This window comes from Colletotrichum spaethianum, assembly GCF_022836535.1.
Source record: "Colletotrichum spaethianum MAFF 239500 DNA, contig11, whole genome shotgun sequence".
Classification (NCBI taxonomy): Eukaryota; Fungi; Ascomycota; class Sordariomycetes; order Glomerellales; family Glomerellaceae; genus Colletotrichum; species Colletotrichum spaethianum.
Genome location: NW_026054781.1, coordinates 1 through 12,081, shown reverse-complemented (window position 1 = coordinate 12,081; position 12,081 = coordinate 1). Strand labels below are relative to the sequence as shown.

Below are 12,081 nucleotides of genomic sequence, written 5' to 3'. Positions count from 1 at the left end.
CTACATTGCTTTTACCACTCCGTGGCTTTGCCGAACTTCTAGCTTCATCCCTGCCGTCTCCAGGAATAACCATAAGAACCAGGAAGATCTCCGGTCCTTGGCTGTTCTCAACTTGGCTTCGGAGTGGTCATGCAGAAGTACGTGAGCGGCGTCAGGTTCATTCTACCTGACCTCCATCGCTAGACGCAGCCACATCAAGGTCGATACGGCCACCGAGGCTAGCCTGTCGCCTGACTTCACCTCCCGCCTGGCTCTACGCGATATCACCAAGATAATGGTCCGCAACGCCGGCATTCCTCTGGCACGGATGTGGTACGGAGGGAAGATATATATATAGACACTGGCCTATTGCATGAACCCGTGGAGAGATCAGCGGCACAGTCTTAAATACGACACTGTATCGGCGAGCAGTCTGCGGCAACGTGCAAACGTAGTGCCTCTTCTCATTACAAGTACTAAATCGGGAGGAACACTGAACCACTCTCTTTTGGTACGCCAGCAAAAAGGTCAGTGTGTTTTACAGGCACGAGTGGAGGCCAAAAGTCATAACCACTCCCGCCGTTGGCGCAAGATAAGGATGTACCCACGGCAGCAATTGAAAAAGTTGTTGCTCATTCGAACAGCCCTCAGCAAACAAGCGAACTTTATACGGGAGCTTGCCTTGACAGATCGTGAGACAGCGAAGCATGTGAGACTTTGCTTACTGTGCGGTATGCTAGGTGTCACCTCGCATTCTCGTATCACACTGGCGCGGCCAAACGAAACAAAATGCTCTTGAATTGGCTGAAATCGACTTGTGCTTTTTGTGACCAAAGACGCATGCATCTATGAAGACTGACGGAGCTCTATCTGACCCCAATGCATATCCTTTCTTCATTACGTCGTCCGTTATCCTCACCACATCCAACATACCCAAAGCCCGCAGGCTTACATGATGACCTCGTTTGCAACGTCCTAGATAAGGTGTTAGTGCTAGGAATCGTGACTGAGAACCAAAAACTCACTCTCTTCAACTCCTTGAACGGCAGGCAGACGCAGTTCTGGACGCGGACCTCATCGCCGACGCCGCAGTCCTTGCCCAGAATGGTGATGCTCTGGACCTTGACACCGTTCTTGATGATGCTCGTCGTGTGGCTGCCGACGGGGGTGGGCGTGCCCTCGACACGAGCCCAGGCCCCGACGCGGCTGCCCCACCCAATGATGGAGTAGAGGACGCACGAGTCGTGCTTGATCTCCGAGTCCTCGAGGACGACGGCCTCCTTGATGCGGGCACCGGGGCCGACGTGGACACGGGGACCGATGGAGACGTTGGGGCCCAGCTTCGCGGTGGGGTCGACGTGGGCGGTGGGATGGATAAAGACAGGAGGGATGATGTTGGCGCTGGGCTCGGCGAGCTCCTTGGAGCCGCTCTGCCAGGCCTTCTGTAGGTAGAGGGCGTTGGCGGGGACAGCGGAGCCGGCTGTCTTGATCTGGCGCCAGAAGTCCTTGGTCTCGTAGACAAAGAAGGACTTGGTATCAGCGAAGTCACCGAGGATGTCCTGCTCGAGGCGAATGACCTGGTTTTTGCGCTCCTCCTCGTCGTCAGTGATAATGAAGCTGTTCTCGAGGTTCTCGGAGCTCGGGTAGGAAACGAGGCGCGAAGGACGATCGGTGCGGCGCTTGATTGCTGTCTTGATTGAGGGGAAGATGGCGTCGGTGGAGAAGAGGTAGACACCGCAGTTGATAAGGTTGCTGATTTGCGACTCGGGCTTCTCGACGTAGTGGAGGACGCGGCGGGTGTGGGCGTCGCTGACGATGCAGCCAAAGTTGGTGGCAGCGTCGTTGGAGACGCGGGTTCCCAGGATGACAGCCTCGGCGTTCTTGTCGTGGAAGAGTTGGAGCATCTCGGGGAGGGGGAAGGAGCAGCAGACATCGGCGTTCAGGACGAAGAGGCGCTCGGGTGGCCCTTGAGGATAGCATCGCGGAAGTGGTAGAGGCCGCCAGCAGTGCCAAGAGCCTCGTACTCGCGCAGGTACTTGATCGTCAGGTTGGGGAACTCGCTGGAGGCGTCCTTGATGAAGTCGCGGAAGACGGACTCCTCATAGTAGCCGATGATGAGGACCTCGGTGATCTCCTTGCCGGGGACTCGCTCGATGGCAGCCAGGCAGTGCCAGATGATGGGGTGGCCAGCGACCTCGAAGAGAGGTTTGGGGACGTCGAGAGAAAGAGGACGGAATCGAGTACCACGGGAAGGACCGCCGACCTGCAGTTTTGAGGGTTCTTTGGTTAGCTTGTGGCCGTTTGCAGAGGACAAGACAGCGCTTTCTTTGGAGGGGAACAAGGCGGGGGAGTTTTTTCGAGATGCACGCGCCGCACGGTGAAGCGATGCGCAACACCCCTCTCCAATAAAAAAAAAAGGCGGTCTTACCAGAATAACAGCCTTGGTGGCAGCCTCTCTGGACGTCTTTCCACGGTAGGGGACCTGCAGCGACATGATTTGCGCGGGAATGGGAGTCTGGGGATTGAGGTGATGAGGAAGGGGAAGAACGGCTGTGCGGTTGAGGTCACTGGAGGTTGCTGCCGTATTGAGGTGGTCGCTAACTGCAACGTCACCGCTTCGTGGATTTAGAGAAGGAAAGGCCCCCCTGAGAAGTTCACCCAACCTTGAGGTCCCAAGAACAACCAGTTCAAAGCGCAGCGCAGGGCAGGCAATGCATGTGTTGGCAGGGGTCCAAGGGGGGCACTGGGTGGCTCGTGCCGCATCGAGATGTGGCGGAAGGTCCCTGAGCTTGTTATCGAGGGACTTTGGGTTCAGCGCATTTTACAAGTGACGAGAAGGTATCTCTTATCTGTAGGACCCTGTGCGGGGGATGGATTCCCTTGCTGGGCAGGAACGAGCCTCAGCTGTTTAAATGACACAGGAACACATGCGATGAGCTCTGCACCTCATTCGTGTCCCTTTCAAAGCCTCTTGATGCTTTCTTTTGTCCACGAATATTGAACTGTCCTCTTTGGCCAGCTGTAAAGCAGGATACAGCCTTTTGCCTTATCAATGGAAGCTGGGCCACTAAGATGTTATGCTGTACTATGCTGAGATTTATGAAATGGATAATTATTGAGTCATCCTTGACTCCCTCAAAGCCTGCCTCATCATTGGGATGAAGCAACATTAAGCAAGATTAAGAATCGGTAGTTGACTTACCTGCAGGGAGTTTCTCCAATTGAATCCGGTCCAGCCAATTTACGCGTAGGTACACGAGCGTGTCGAGAGCGTGTAAAGCAGGCAGCACACGCGCCGATTGGTGTCGGAGAGGCAAACAGTGACTTGGTTGACCAGGTGAGGACGCACTCATCTCCCGCAAAATTTGCCAGGCAGCTGTGCATCTTGGAGAGGTCCAGCAGGTACCTGGTCGCGCGCGTTATGCTCTTGCCGTAGGATCGTCACAGCCAAGCTCCACCGCCAGCCATTCTTTTGCGCCCCTGAGGTCCATGACACCCCTGCCTGCAAAGAAACCAGCGATGCACCTCGCTCGCTCCAGTTTGCAATAATCATTGATAGCAGGTACTTCACCTCACCAGACACATCGCAAAATATCACCAGCAAGGAGCCTGTAAAATCAGTTGAAAAGTGGCCACACCTGCAGCGATTCTCTTCGCTATCTCTAGAAGTGTCCACATCGGCTTCAGCAGCCTTTTACCCCAAGAATTAGACGGTGACTTGGACCAGATGCAAGTCCTGCCTAACATTGACAAGCACTTTCAGGTGAGCATCTGGAGCGTGGGGACCTCACGTTGCTCAGGTCACCCAAACGAGGAAAGAGCTCTTAAAGCTTTGAAGCTCCCCGGAGCTCCTTCCCTCACCTTCTTGAGCTTCACTTTCATCTTGCGTATCTCACTTCTCCTTCACCTCTCACTTCACTCTCATTCTTCGTTACCTAAACGTTGCCTGCTTCGTCAATTGGCCTTGTGTCCTTCCTTTGTATCTTCCCACCGGCCGAACACTTGCATTCTTCATAAACTCTTCGCCATCCCGTACATCTCGGTCCTCTCTTCTGCTTCACTTTGCCCAGTATGACCAAGGCAAGAGCGCAAAGAGGCACCCAGCCCATCAAATCCGAGCCTGGCGCGCCCCATCACAGCAACACCTCTCCCACTCCTTCTGTCACCAATACATTCCACGGCTCCTCGGAGCAGGCCAGAAACGAAGCCGGCTCGTACACCGGACCTGCCGATGTCAACCAATCTTTCATGAGATCTGATGCTCGTGGGTTCCTCCGCAGTCCGCCTTCTTACAACTTTCATGTCTGACGATTTCACAGCGACACCCTCAGTCTTGATCCCCAGCAACCCTGGCCTTCGCTCCGTACGGACGGCACTCACGAACCCCACGTTCGACGAGAGCGAGCCGGTCCTTCTGCAAGTCAGAAATCGCGACATGGATCCTCCCGCCGCCTCCATGCAGAACGACTCATTCTTTGATGGTTCCTTCCGAGACATTGGTGCCAAGGTCAAGATTTTCAACGATACGCTCGGTGAACTTCAGCAGATTGGCGTCTCTCATGATGTCGCACTTCCTCAGTTGGTCTTAGTCGGCGACCAGTCCGCCGGAAAGTCTAGCCTCATGTCGGGCCTGGCTGGACTCAACCTGCCACGCAGTGAAGGCGTCTGCACCCGCTGTCCGATACACATTCGCGTCTCCCGCAGCGGTGCCCGAGACCGTGGTGGGCCCGAGTGGTCTTGCCGTGTCTCTCTGCAACAAGACTATGCCTTCCGACCCCCTCCCAACTACAACATCACCAAGGCCGATGTCACAGCTGAGAACCCTTTCCCTCCATGGGTCAAGCAAGCACGCGTCGTAAAGGAATTTATGACCATCTACGACCAGTCAGACATCGACACGGTCCTGAAATGGGCACAGATCGCCATCCTCAACCACGACCAGAACCATGAGCTCTACGTCCCGGGCACTGGCGCCATCACGAAGCAGAGCCTGCTTGATGAAGAGGCAGAGAAGACTTTGGCAAAGTTCAGTCCCAATACGGTCGCGCTGGAAATCAAGGGTCCTGACCTGCCCGACCTGTCGTTTTATGACATGCCCGGTATATTTCGTAACTCTGCCAGAGAAGAGGATGAATACCTTGTGTCCGTGGTGGAGAACCTGGCCCGCCAATACATCTCGCACGCGGGTGCTCTCATCATTTGGGCTGTGCCGATGAACGTCGACCCGGAGACATCCTCCACGCTATCCATCATCCGCGACCTCCGCGCCCAGCAACGGACCATCGGGGTCATGACCAAAGCTGATCTCCTACCAGAAGGCAACAACAACCAGTGGATGTCGATGCTACGTGGTGAGCGTCACAAGATTGGTCATGAGTTTTTCATCACGTCTCGCCCTTCTGACAAGAACCTCGACGAGCAGCAACGCTGGGAGGAGGCCTTCTTCCATCAGGACAGTAGCGAACGCTGGCCAGAAGAGTTTCACATTTTCCGAGAGCGATGCGGTGTCGAGAAGCTCAAGACGGCTCTGTCAGAGAAATTAGGCAAGGAGTTTGCCAAGAAGTAAGAACCCCCTCGCCGTGATTAAGTACGTATGATACTGACTTCTCCAGCTTGCCCTCTATCAAGCAAAAGGTCCAGACACGACTCGGTGAAATTGAGAGACAGCTCAGCACGCTCCCCGAACTCCCCAACAACGTCGAGTTAGAGGTCAGAAAGAGCCTGATGGCCTTTTCCACCATCGTCAAGGAAACTCTCCGCGGAAGAAACTTTTCCTCTAACTACGGAAGTCTGTCGGAGAGTTTCCGCGACTGCATATTGCAAATGAAGCCCAAGTTTGTTCTGAAGGACAAATCTGATATTCCTGTCCTCGAAATCTCTGATGATGACAATGACTCACCCAACGTTACTCCTGGAAACCGAAAGCGTAGTGCGCAAGGTCAGGGCTATGTGGGCGCGAAAAGACCGCGACCTACCGTCAATGGTGGTTCTTTTACAGCGGCTGTCAAGACGGAAGACGGCGGCTCAACGCCACCCACTCCGTCTCGCAGAAGGCTGCCCCAGCCGGCACCACTTGTTGGCTCCTTCCAGCAGTACTTCAACCACGGCGCGGGATTTCGGACGCTGGCGCAGATTCGAGATGACATCAGAGCCAAGACCAAGGCCGGCATGCCTAGCATCGTTCCCGACGAGGTGTACGAAGATCTCTGCAACAAAGCAGTAAAAGACTGGGACAAGCCCATGGCCACATTCCTGCACGAGACGATGAGTCGACTGCATAAGATCGTCGACTATGCTCTCGATCAGGCTTTTGGCTCCCTCAAGAAGCGACTGATCTTCAAGGAGTCTAAGGCCCTCATGGACGAATTCTTGAACCAGCGACGCGCCGAGACGATGGCCTTCCTCAAGGAGGTCTTCGACATGGAGACATTCCAGTTGTTCACGATCAACAAGAACGCCTTCGCGGATTATGAGCGTTCCGAAAGCCGGGTACTGACGCGGTATCGCCATGTTATGCGCTGGCAGGCGTTTTCCGGCGAGGCATCTGAGTTCCATGATTGGGAGAAAATGACCCCCGACCAGCGGAGCTATGAGGAGAGAAAGCATATCGGTGAGCTAGCGAAGATGGGGCCGGACGCTTTCGATAAGGAGTTGAAGGTAGCCGCCTATGTTCGCGGCTACTACATGCTTTCTGCCCTCCGTTTCACCGACACGGTTTGCCTCTCGATCACATCACGCATGATGCCAAAGATCATCCAGGATCTTGACTTCTTCCTGGAAAAGAAACTTGGCTTGGTTGGTGGGCACGACGACATGATCTTTTCTCGTCTGATGGAGGAGGACAACGACACTGCCCACAAGAGAGAGCGTCTTAAGGGCGAGCTTGAGAAGTTCAACAAGGCACTCCAGTCTATTACGACTAACGAGCTGGAGGGTGTTTCCGGCTCGTCATCACAGGGAAATGCGCAATTCGGATTGTACGCTGAGTCTGTGGCTGATAGCATGGAACTGGACTCGTCAATCTGAACTGTGAGCGACTCTGGACTTCTATGAACCGCTATGACGGACGGTGGTATTTTCTTGCTTCTCTGATGTGGAGAGAGTTCTTACCAGATGATCGCGGCATTGGAGCTGCTGATATGTTTGGCAAGGGAATCCAGGTTGAAAATGTTTGAGTAGGATATTTGGGATAGGTTTTTGTGGCAACCAAGACAGCACAAAAGCTGCTGGACAACCCATCAGAGGGTTGGAGAGGCCATTTGGCGTAATGGCGTAACGGATATCGAGGCCATACCTTGGCTTTTTTCTTTGTACCGGATCGGAAGGAACCAAGCTTCATACGAGATACCAACAATGCAGGTAGTTTAGTTTAGACAACAGATGCAAAAGTGTGTCAACTTGCTGATGACGGTGTGATGGATGGATCGCGGATGTGATCTTTTGAAGCCGGCAGGGTCAAGGCAAGAGAGAGCATTGGAGACCCAGCTGCCAAAGTGGGGGCGAACGAGCCCAACCATGTGCGATCATACAGTTGGACATCACCGATACCGTCCGCTTTTTCATGGCCGACAAGAACACGTGGTGGGACGAAGACTGAGGAAGACGCGCTGCCGTGCTTGCCATGCCTACTGTGTCACCGTCTCGGCTCCTTCTCTTTGGGCTTCCCGGGCCAAGACCAAAATGGGATATCTAACCTTCCCCACTGGCTCTCCCTGTTCTTCCTCGTACACGTTTTATTTCACGCTCCGCGAGTGTGCTTGCTTTGTGTCTTTGCCACGGGCTTTCATCCAACCCGAGGCTTGTTCTTGCCCGCCACTCTTGATGCCCACCTTTCCAGCATCCACGTTGCGGTTTGCGACGCATCCACAATATCTGCAAGAATCCTCGGAATCCTCCCGGACGACCGAAAGCTACCTCTTCACCTGCATCGCGTCGCATTACCCCTGTCTTCCTGCTGGAACTTGTTTTGGGAGTAGGTGCCATACCTCAACTTTACCCGGCTCTGTGGCGTTTCCATGGGTCTGGGACGCTTCTCTGGGGCGTCGGCCAGCCGCTTCACGATGCTGGTTCTCGGCTAATGTGCTCAGGGGCCAACTATTTACAGACCACGTGCAGCGGCTATTTACACGCAAAAAGGGGCGGCGTATCAAGGGCTGGTGCTAGGCTAATCTGTTTCAGCAGCATATTCTCGGCATCCTTTCAGTTTCATTTGGCGGAAGTCGAGCTGAGGAGGGACTTCCCCAGATTCGAAGGCGTCAGGCCACGCTTCCAACATGCCTACGTCGGTGGGTCATGAGACATCGTAGAGCGTGCCGTGAGGAACTAGAACTGACGGTGATTCGATGCAGAACCGACATGCCGGATACTGGTCCCCGTGTCCCCTTGGGTACTGCAATTCTGGGGCTTGCCAATGATGCTTATATCTGTCAAGCAATCAGTGCCACTCACGCCAATGCATCTATACGGATCCCGCCACTTATCAAAGGACCAGATCAGCGCGTCCGACGGAACACCATGATGGGCATTGCTTAGATCGACCGTAGATTGTTGCCCAGTTGGAAGGATTGACGCGGTGGGAAGACCACCAGCAGTGCCTAAATGGTTTCGACGACAGGTTGCCTTGTCGAGTCAAGCAGTCAAACCCCAGACTTCCCCGGGTATCCACAACAATGTGGCATATCGAGGGATAAGCGAGAACCGCAATTGCGTGTTCTGGTTGTCGCTCCAATGGCGTCCTGCAAACACCAACAAGGCTTGGTTCTTCTGGGCTCACTGCGTCTCAAGGCGGGGCGTACCATTAACACAGACATCAGCACTAAACACTGTGTTGGACCTCGAACTCCCAACTCGAGTTCACAACCAGGAGAATATCGTCTTCTGCGGAGGCTTCGCGTTCCTCGGGTCCAATATCGGTAGGGATGCCATAAACCCGAGTTAATACAGCAGAACTGCTCTCCAGAGACAGCTCGGGAACCCGACAACCTTGAGCGGGCCAGTCTCAATCAGGGTTAGTCTCCCTGTCAGACACCGCACGAGGTCGGGCCTGTCTTCCGGAAGGGCGCTTCCTTCACCCTTTCGTGCCGCTTGTGGCGTTCCCCCAGTCCCTGCAAAATTGACATTGCATGATCACGCGTGGACAAACGGTGCTGGTCCGGTGTCGGTCTTGGCCCCTTCCAACCTCTTTGCGCATTTGCCAGGGCCGGGAGCAGTATCATCTTGAGTCACTGCAGGATTTACGAGCCGACCTCAGCACGAGACATCCCAAACAGATAAAGCCGGATGCCTTTGGAGCCTTGACAATCAAAGTACGCACCTTCGTGACGACTCTAGCAGGGTCGAGACGTGTGCTCGAAGGGGTTGATGATTCATGACACCACCTCGGCCTCGACCGCTAAGAAATTAGTATTCCATCCGCAGTATGAGCTTCGCTAGTACTGGGAGTGTCCCCACCAAGCATGATTGCGGGTTCTACCACTCTTTGCGTATGGGGAAGTGGATCATTGGGGGAACAACAATCCGGCGCCAACAGCCCACGCTCCTTTTCGTTACGGTTTCTCTTCACAGTTGTTTGAAGACCTCGTTCACAGCGCGCGAAGTCCGTCATGTCCGTTAGAAGCACCTGTGAGCTCCTAGAACGCCGAACACCCCGGATTGCCATGCATCTTTCACTAGCCTTCTCTAAACAAAAGCCCTTCCAATGTTCACGACGCATAGAACAGGATCTTACGAACCAACTCATCCTACAATGGTCTCACGCGGGACGAGCCATCTTGCTTAAACTGCACTGGTTCATACTCAGACACGAGTTACAAAAAGTACGGCCTTTATCCAAGACATCCGGTCAAGACTTCTGATCCGTCATTCGCCTCGCCTAAGTCATTTTGCGCCTTACACCCGCATTGCTTGTCTCCGAGGGGTCCAGTCATCACGCTCAGCCCACCACCATCACAGTTTTCAACTATTCAATAGCCTGTCTAGATCTCCACCACCCAAGCCCACCATCAAGTTATGTGTGTTTTCCCCGGGTTCCATGTTTCCCTTACATTGCACACCATCTTCGACACACATCCCATTTCTTACAGCGATCAGCCTTTACCTTTTCGAGGCTTGTGTGCGATTCCGACCAATCGTCTGCGGATGGTTGAATGCATTCTTATTTTGCCGGGCTTTTAGCCAGGCGGCCCTTCTCGCGAGACCACATGTGCCGCTTTGCCATTAGCCAGTTTGACACTTGAACCGCATCTCGCCGGGGCTAGACAGGGCTGTTGAACCGATGCCTGGTACGCTAGCTCCTTGAACACTTCAGGTATGATTCTTCTTGGGTTTGACTGGTCCAAGCCTTGTCCCGCAACGGCAGAAGCTTACTCAGGCTCAGCCTCTGGGCATCTCGAGTGACCCGTACTCTGGGGATTCCATTGCCACTCTGCGAAACCCGCGAAGTCGGGTCTCTTGGGAGCCAGAGAGCAAACTGCTGCAAGCTAGCACGGTCAGGCTTTCCTTCAGCCCGTAAAGTCTAGACTTTTCGGTTTCCAACTCAACGATGAACAATTTCTGCGCAAGTTACTGTTAAAACGATGCAAAAAAACCCTAGATGCTGCAGTGTCATTACCGGTTTGTCGGGCAGCAGATATGAGCTCGGAAAGGTAGGTCGTTGTATTCTAAACTTGACAATTACGGCCTAGTTCTAATTGATGGTTCAATCCATCTAGCCTTGGTTGATGAACCGGCGGACCGGAGAAGCCTAGTTCTCTTAGACCTTTTCTGTACCTATCCTTGTGAGGTTTAAACGTAGGGGTCCATCAGCCAACAAATGCGTTCAATGCAACTGCAGGCCGCTTCTGGGAGTCTTCGGGACGACGCTTGGGGTCGGGTTGGCAATATTCTTGCAAATAACCCACGGGGAAGCCTTCAAGCCCCCTTGCTCTTCATGCATCAAAGTCGCGTTGTCACCCACACGGAACGGAGACAAACGTTTTGGCATACCACTTTGTGTGCTGCAAACCGCCCGGCCAGTTCTTGCGGCACATGAATGGAGGCATGGAGCTAACGACTCCCAATGCAACTACGCTCAACCCACGAATCACCGCACTGTAAGCCTTTCAAACCCCTGCCGAGGTCCCTTCCGGGCCTGGGTGGTCATGCATCTGTGCCGCAAACCAAACCAATCCCCGGCCTGCCTGCCTGGGCCTATCTAGAGCGATCTGCCAATTTACGAGGCGTTTCCCAAGAGGTCAGGCAGAGACAGGGACAACACCCGTTCACACAGACGAACAAGGCTAGATTCGGTCTGAACGCCATGTCTTCTGGAGAAATACACCCATCCCAATCACTCTGTTCATTCTTACCCGCATGCCGCCTATTCGTACCGTCGCTGCCGCACCTCCAGTCCTGCCACACCCCCGCCTCCCCCAGATGTCTTCTTCATGGGGTAAGCATCTCCAAATGGGGTGAGAATTTTATCTCTCCGGGGTCAGCAGCCGTGCAGATCAGAAAGCAATATTGAGGTGCTCCCACGCCGATGGTAAGGGGCCAGAAGCGAGATGTGGGAGAAATACATATAAGTCCTCGAGGCTGGCCCTGTTCGTCCACGATTCTTTCCTCTCCCCACCCGCAAGTCGGCCAAGTCAACTTCAATACTCTCCCTATCAGCCCTTCCCGTTCTTCCCTGGTCTTTAGGAAGTCAACGCATCAAACACCGCTACAATGGCGAAGAAACCCATCGTCTCGCAGCAGGTTGCTGTCAATGTCGACATTGCGCAGGCCGAGGCCCCGCGCTTCGAGAAGGTCTACTGGACCAAGGAGCCCCATCTCCGCAAGCTTTACTTCTCAACCATCTTCCTCATGGTCGCTTCGGCCACTACCGGTTACGATGGCATGCTCGTCAACACGTCTCAGCAGATGCAGCGATGGAAGGACTTCTTCGGCGACGGTGTCTCCGACAACAACAAGCTCGGCATCCTCATCAACATGTTCAACATCGGTTCCATCATCTCCTACTTCATCACTCCCTACGTGGCCGACACCTACGGACGTAAGATTGCCATTGTCAGTGGCTGTTGTTTCATGATCGTCGGTGGTGCCATCACCGCCTTCTGCAACGGC

At 54.0% G+C, this 12,081-nt stretch overlaps 3 protein-coding genes across 3 annotated transcripts; 1 reads left to right on the top strand and 2 right to left on the bottom strand.

Moving 5' to 3' along the window:
• Positions 1-927: 927 nt before the first annotated feature.
• On the bottom strand, positions 928-1,883 carry ColSpa_04937 (putative mannosyl-oligosaccharide alpha-1,2-mannosidase; the record flags this gene model as incomplete). Its single annotated transcript, XM_049271149.1, has 2 exons — positions 928-954; positions 1,005-1,883. 2 exons carry the CDS (start codon positions 1,881-1,883, stop codon positions 928-930), a joined length of 906 nt encoding a protein of 301 aa, XP_049127106.1.
• Positions 1,884-1,918: 35 nt separating this feature from the next.
• Positions 1,919-2,473, bottom strand: ColSpa_04936 (putative mannose-1-phosphate guanyltransferase; the record flags this gene model as incomplete). The annotated part of the gene is made up of 2 exons (XM_049271148.1): positions 1,919-2,242; positions 2,408-2,473. The coding sequence occupies 2 exons, from the start codon at positions 2,471-2,473 to the stop codon at positions 1,919-1,921; spliced, it is 390 nt and encodes a 129-aa protein (XP_049127105.1).
• Positions 2,474-4,050: 1,577 nt separating this feature from the next.
• Positions 4,051-7,005, top strand: ColSpa_04935 (interferon-induced GTP-binding protein Mx3; the record flags this gene model as incomplete). The annotated part of the gene is made up of 3 exons (XM_049271147.1): positions 4,051-4,243; positions 4,299-5,541; positions 5,592-7,005. 3 exons carry the CDS (start codon positions 4,051-4,053, stop codon positions 7,003-7,005), a joined length of 2,850 nt encoding a protein of 949 aa, XP_049127104.1.
• Positions 7,006-12,081: the final 5,076 nt, after the last annotated feature.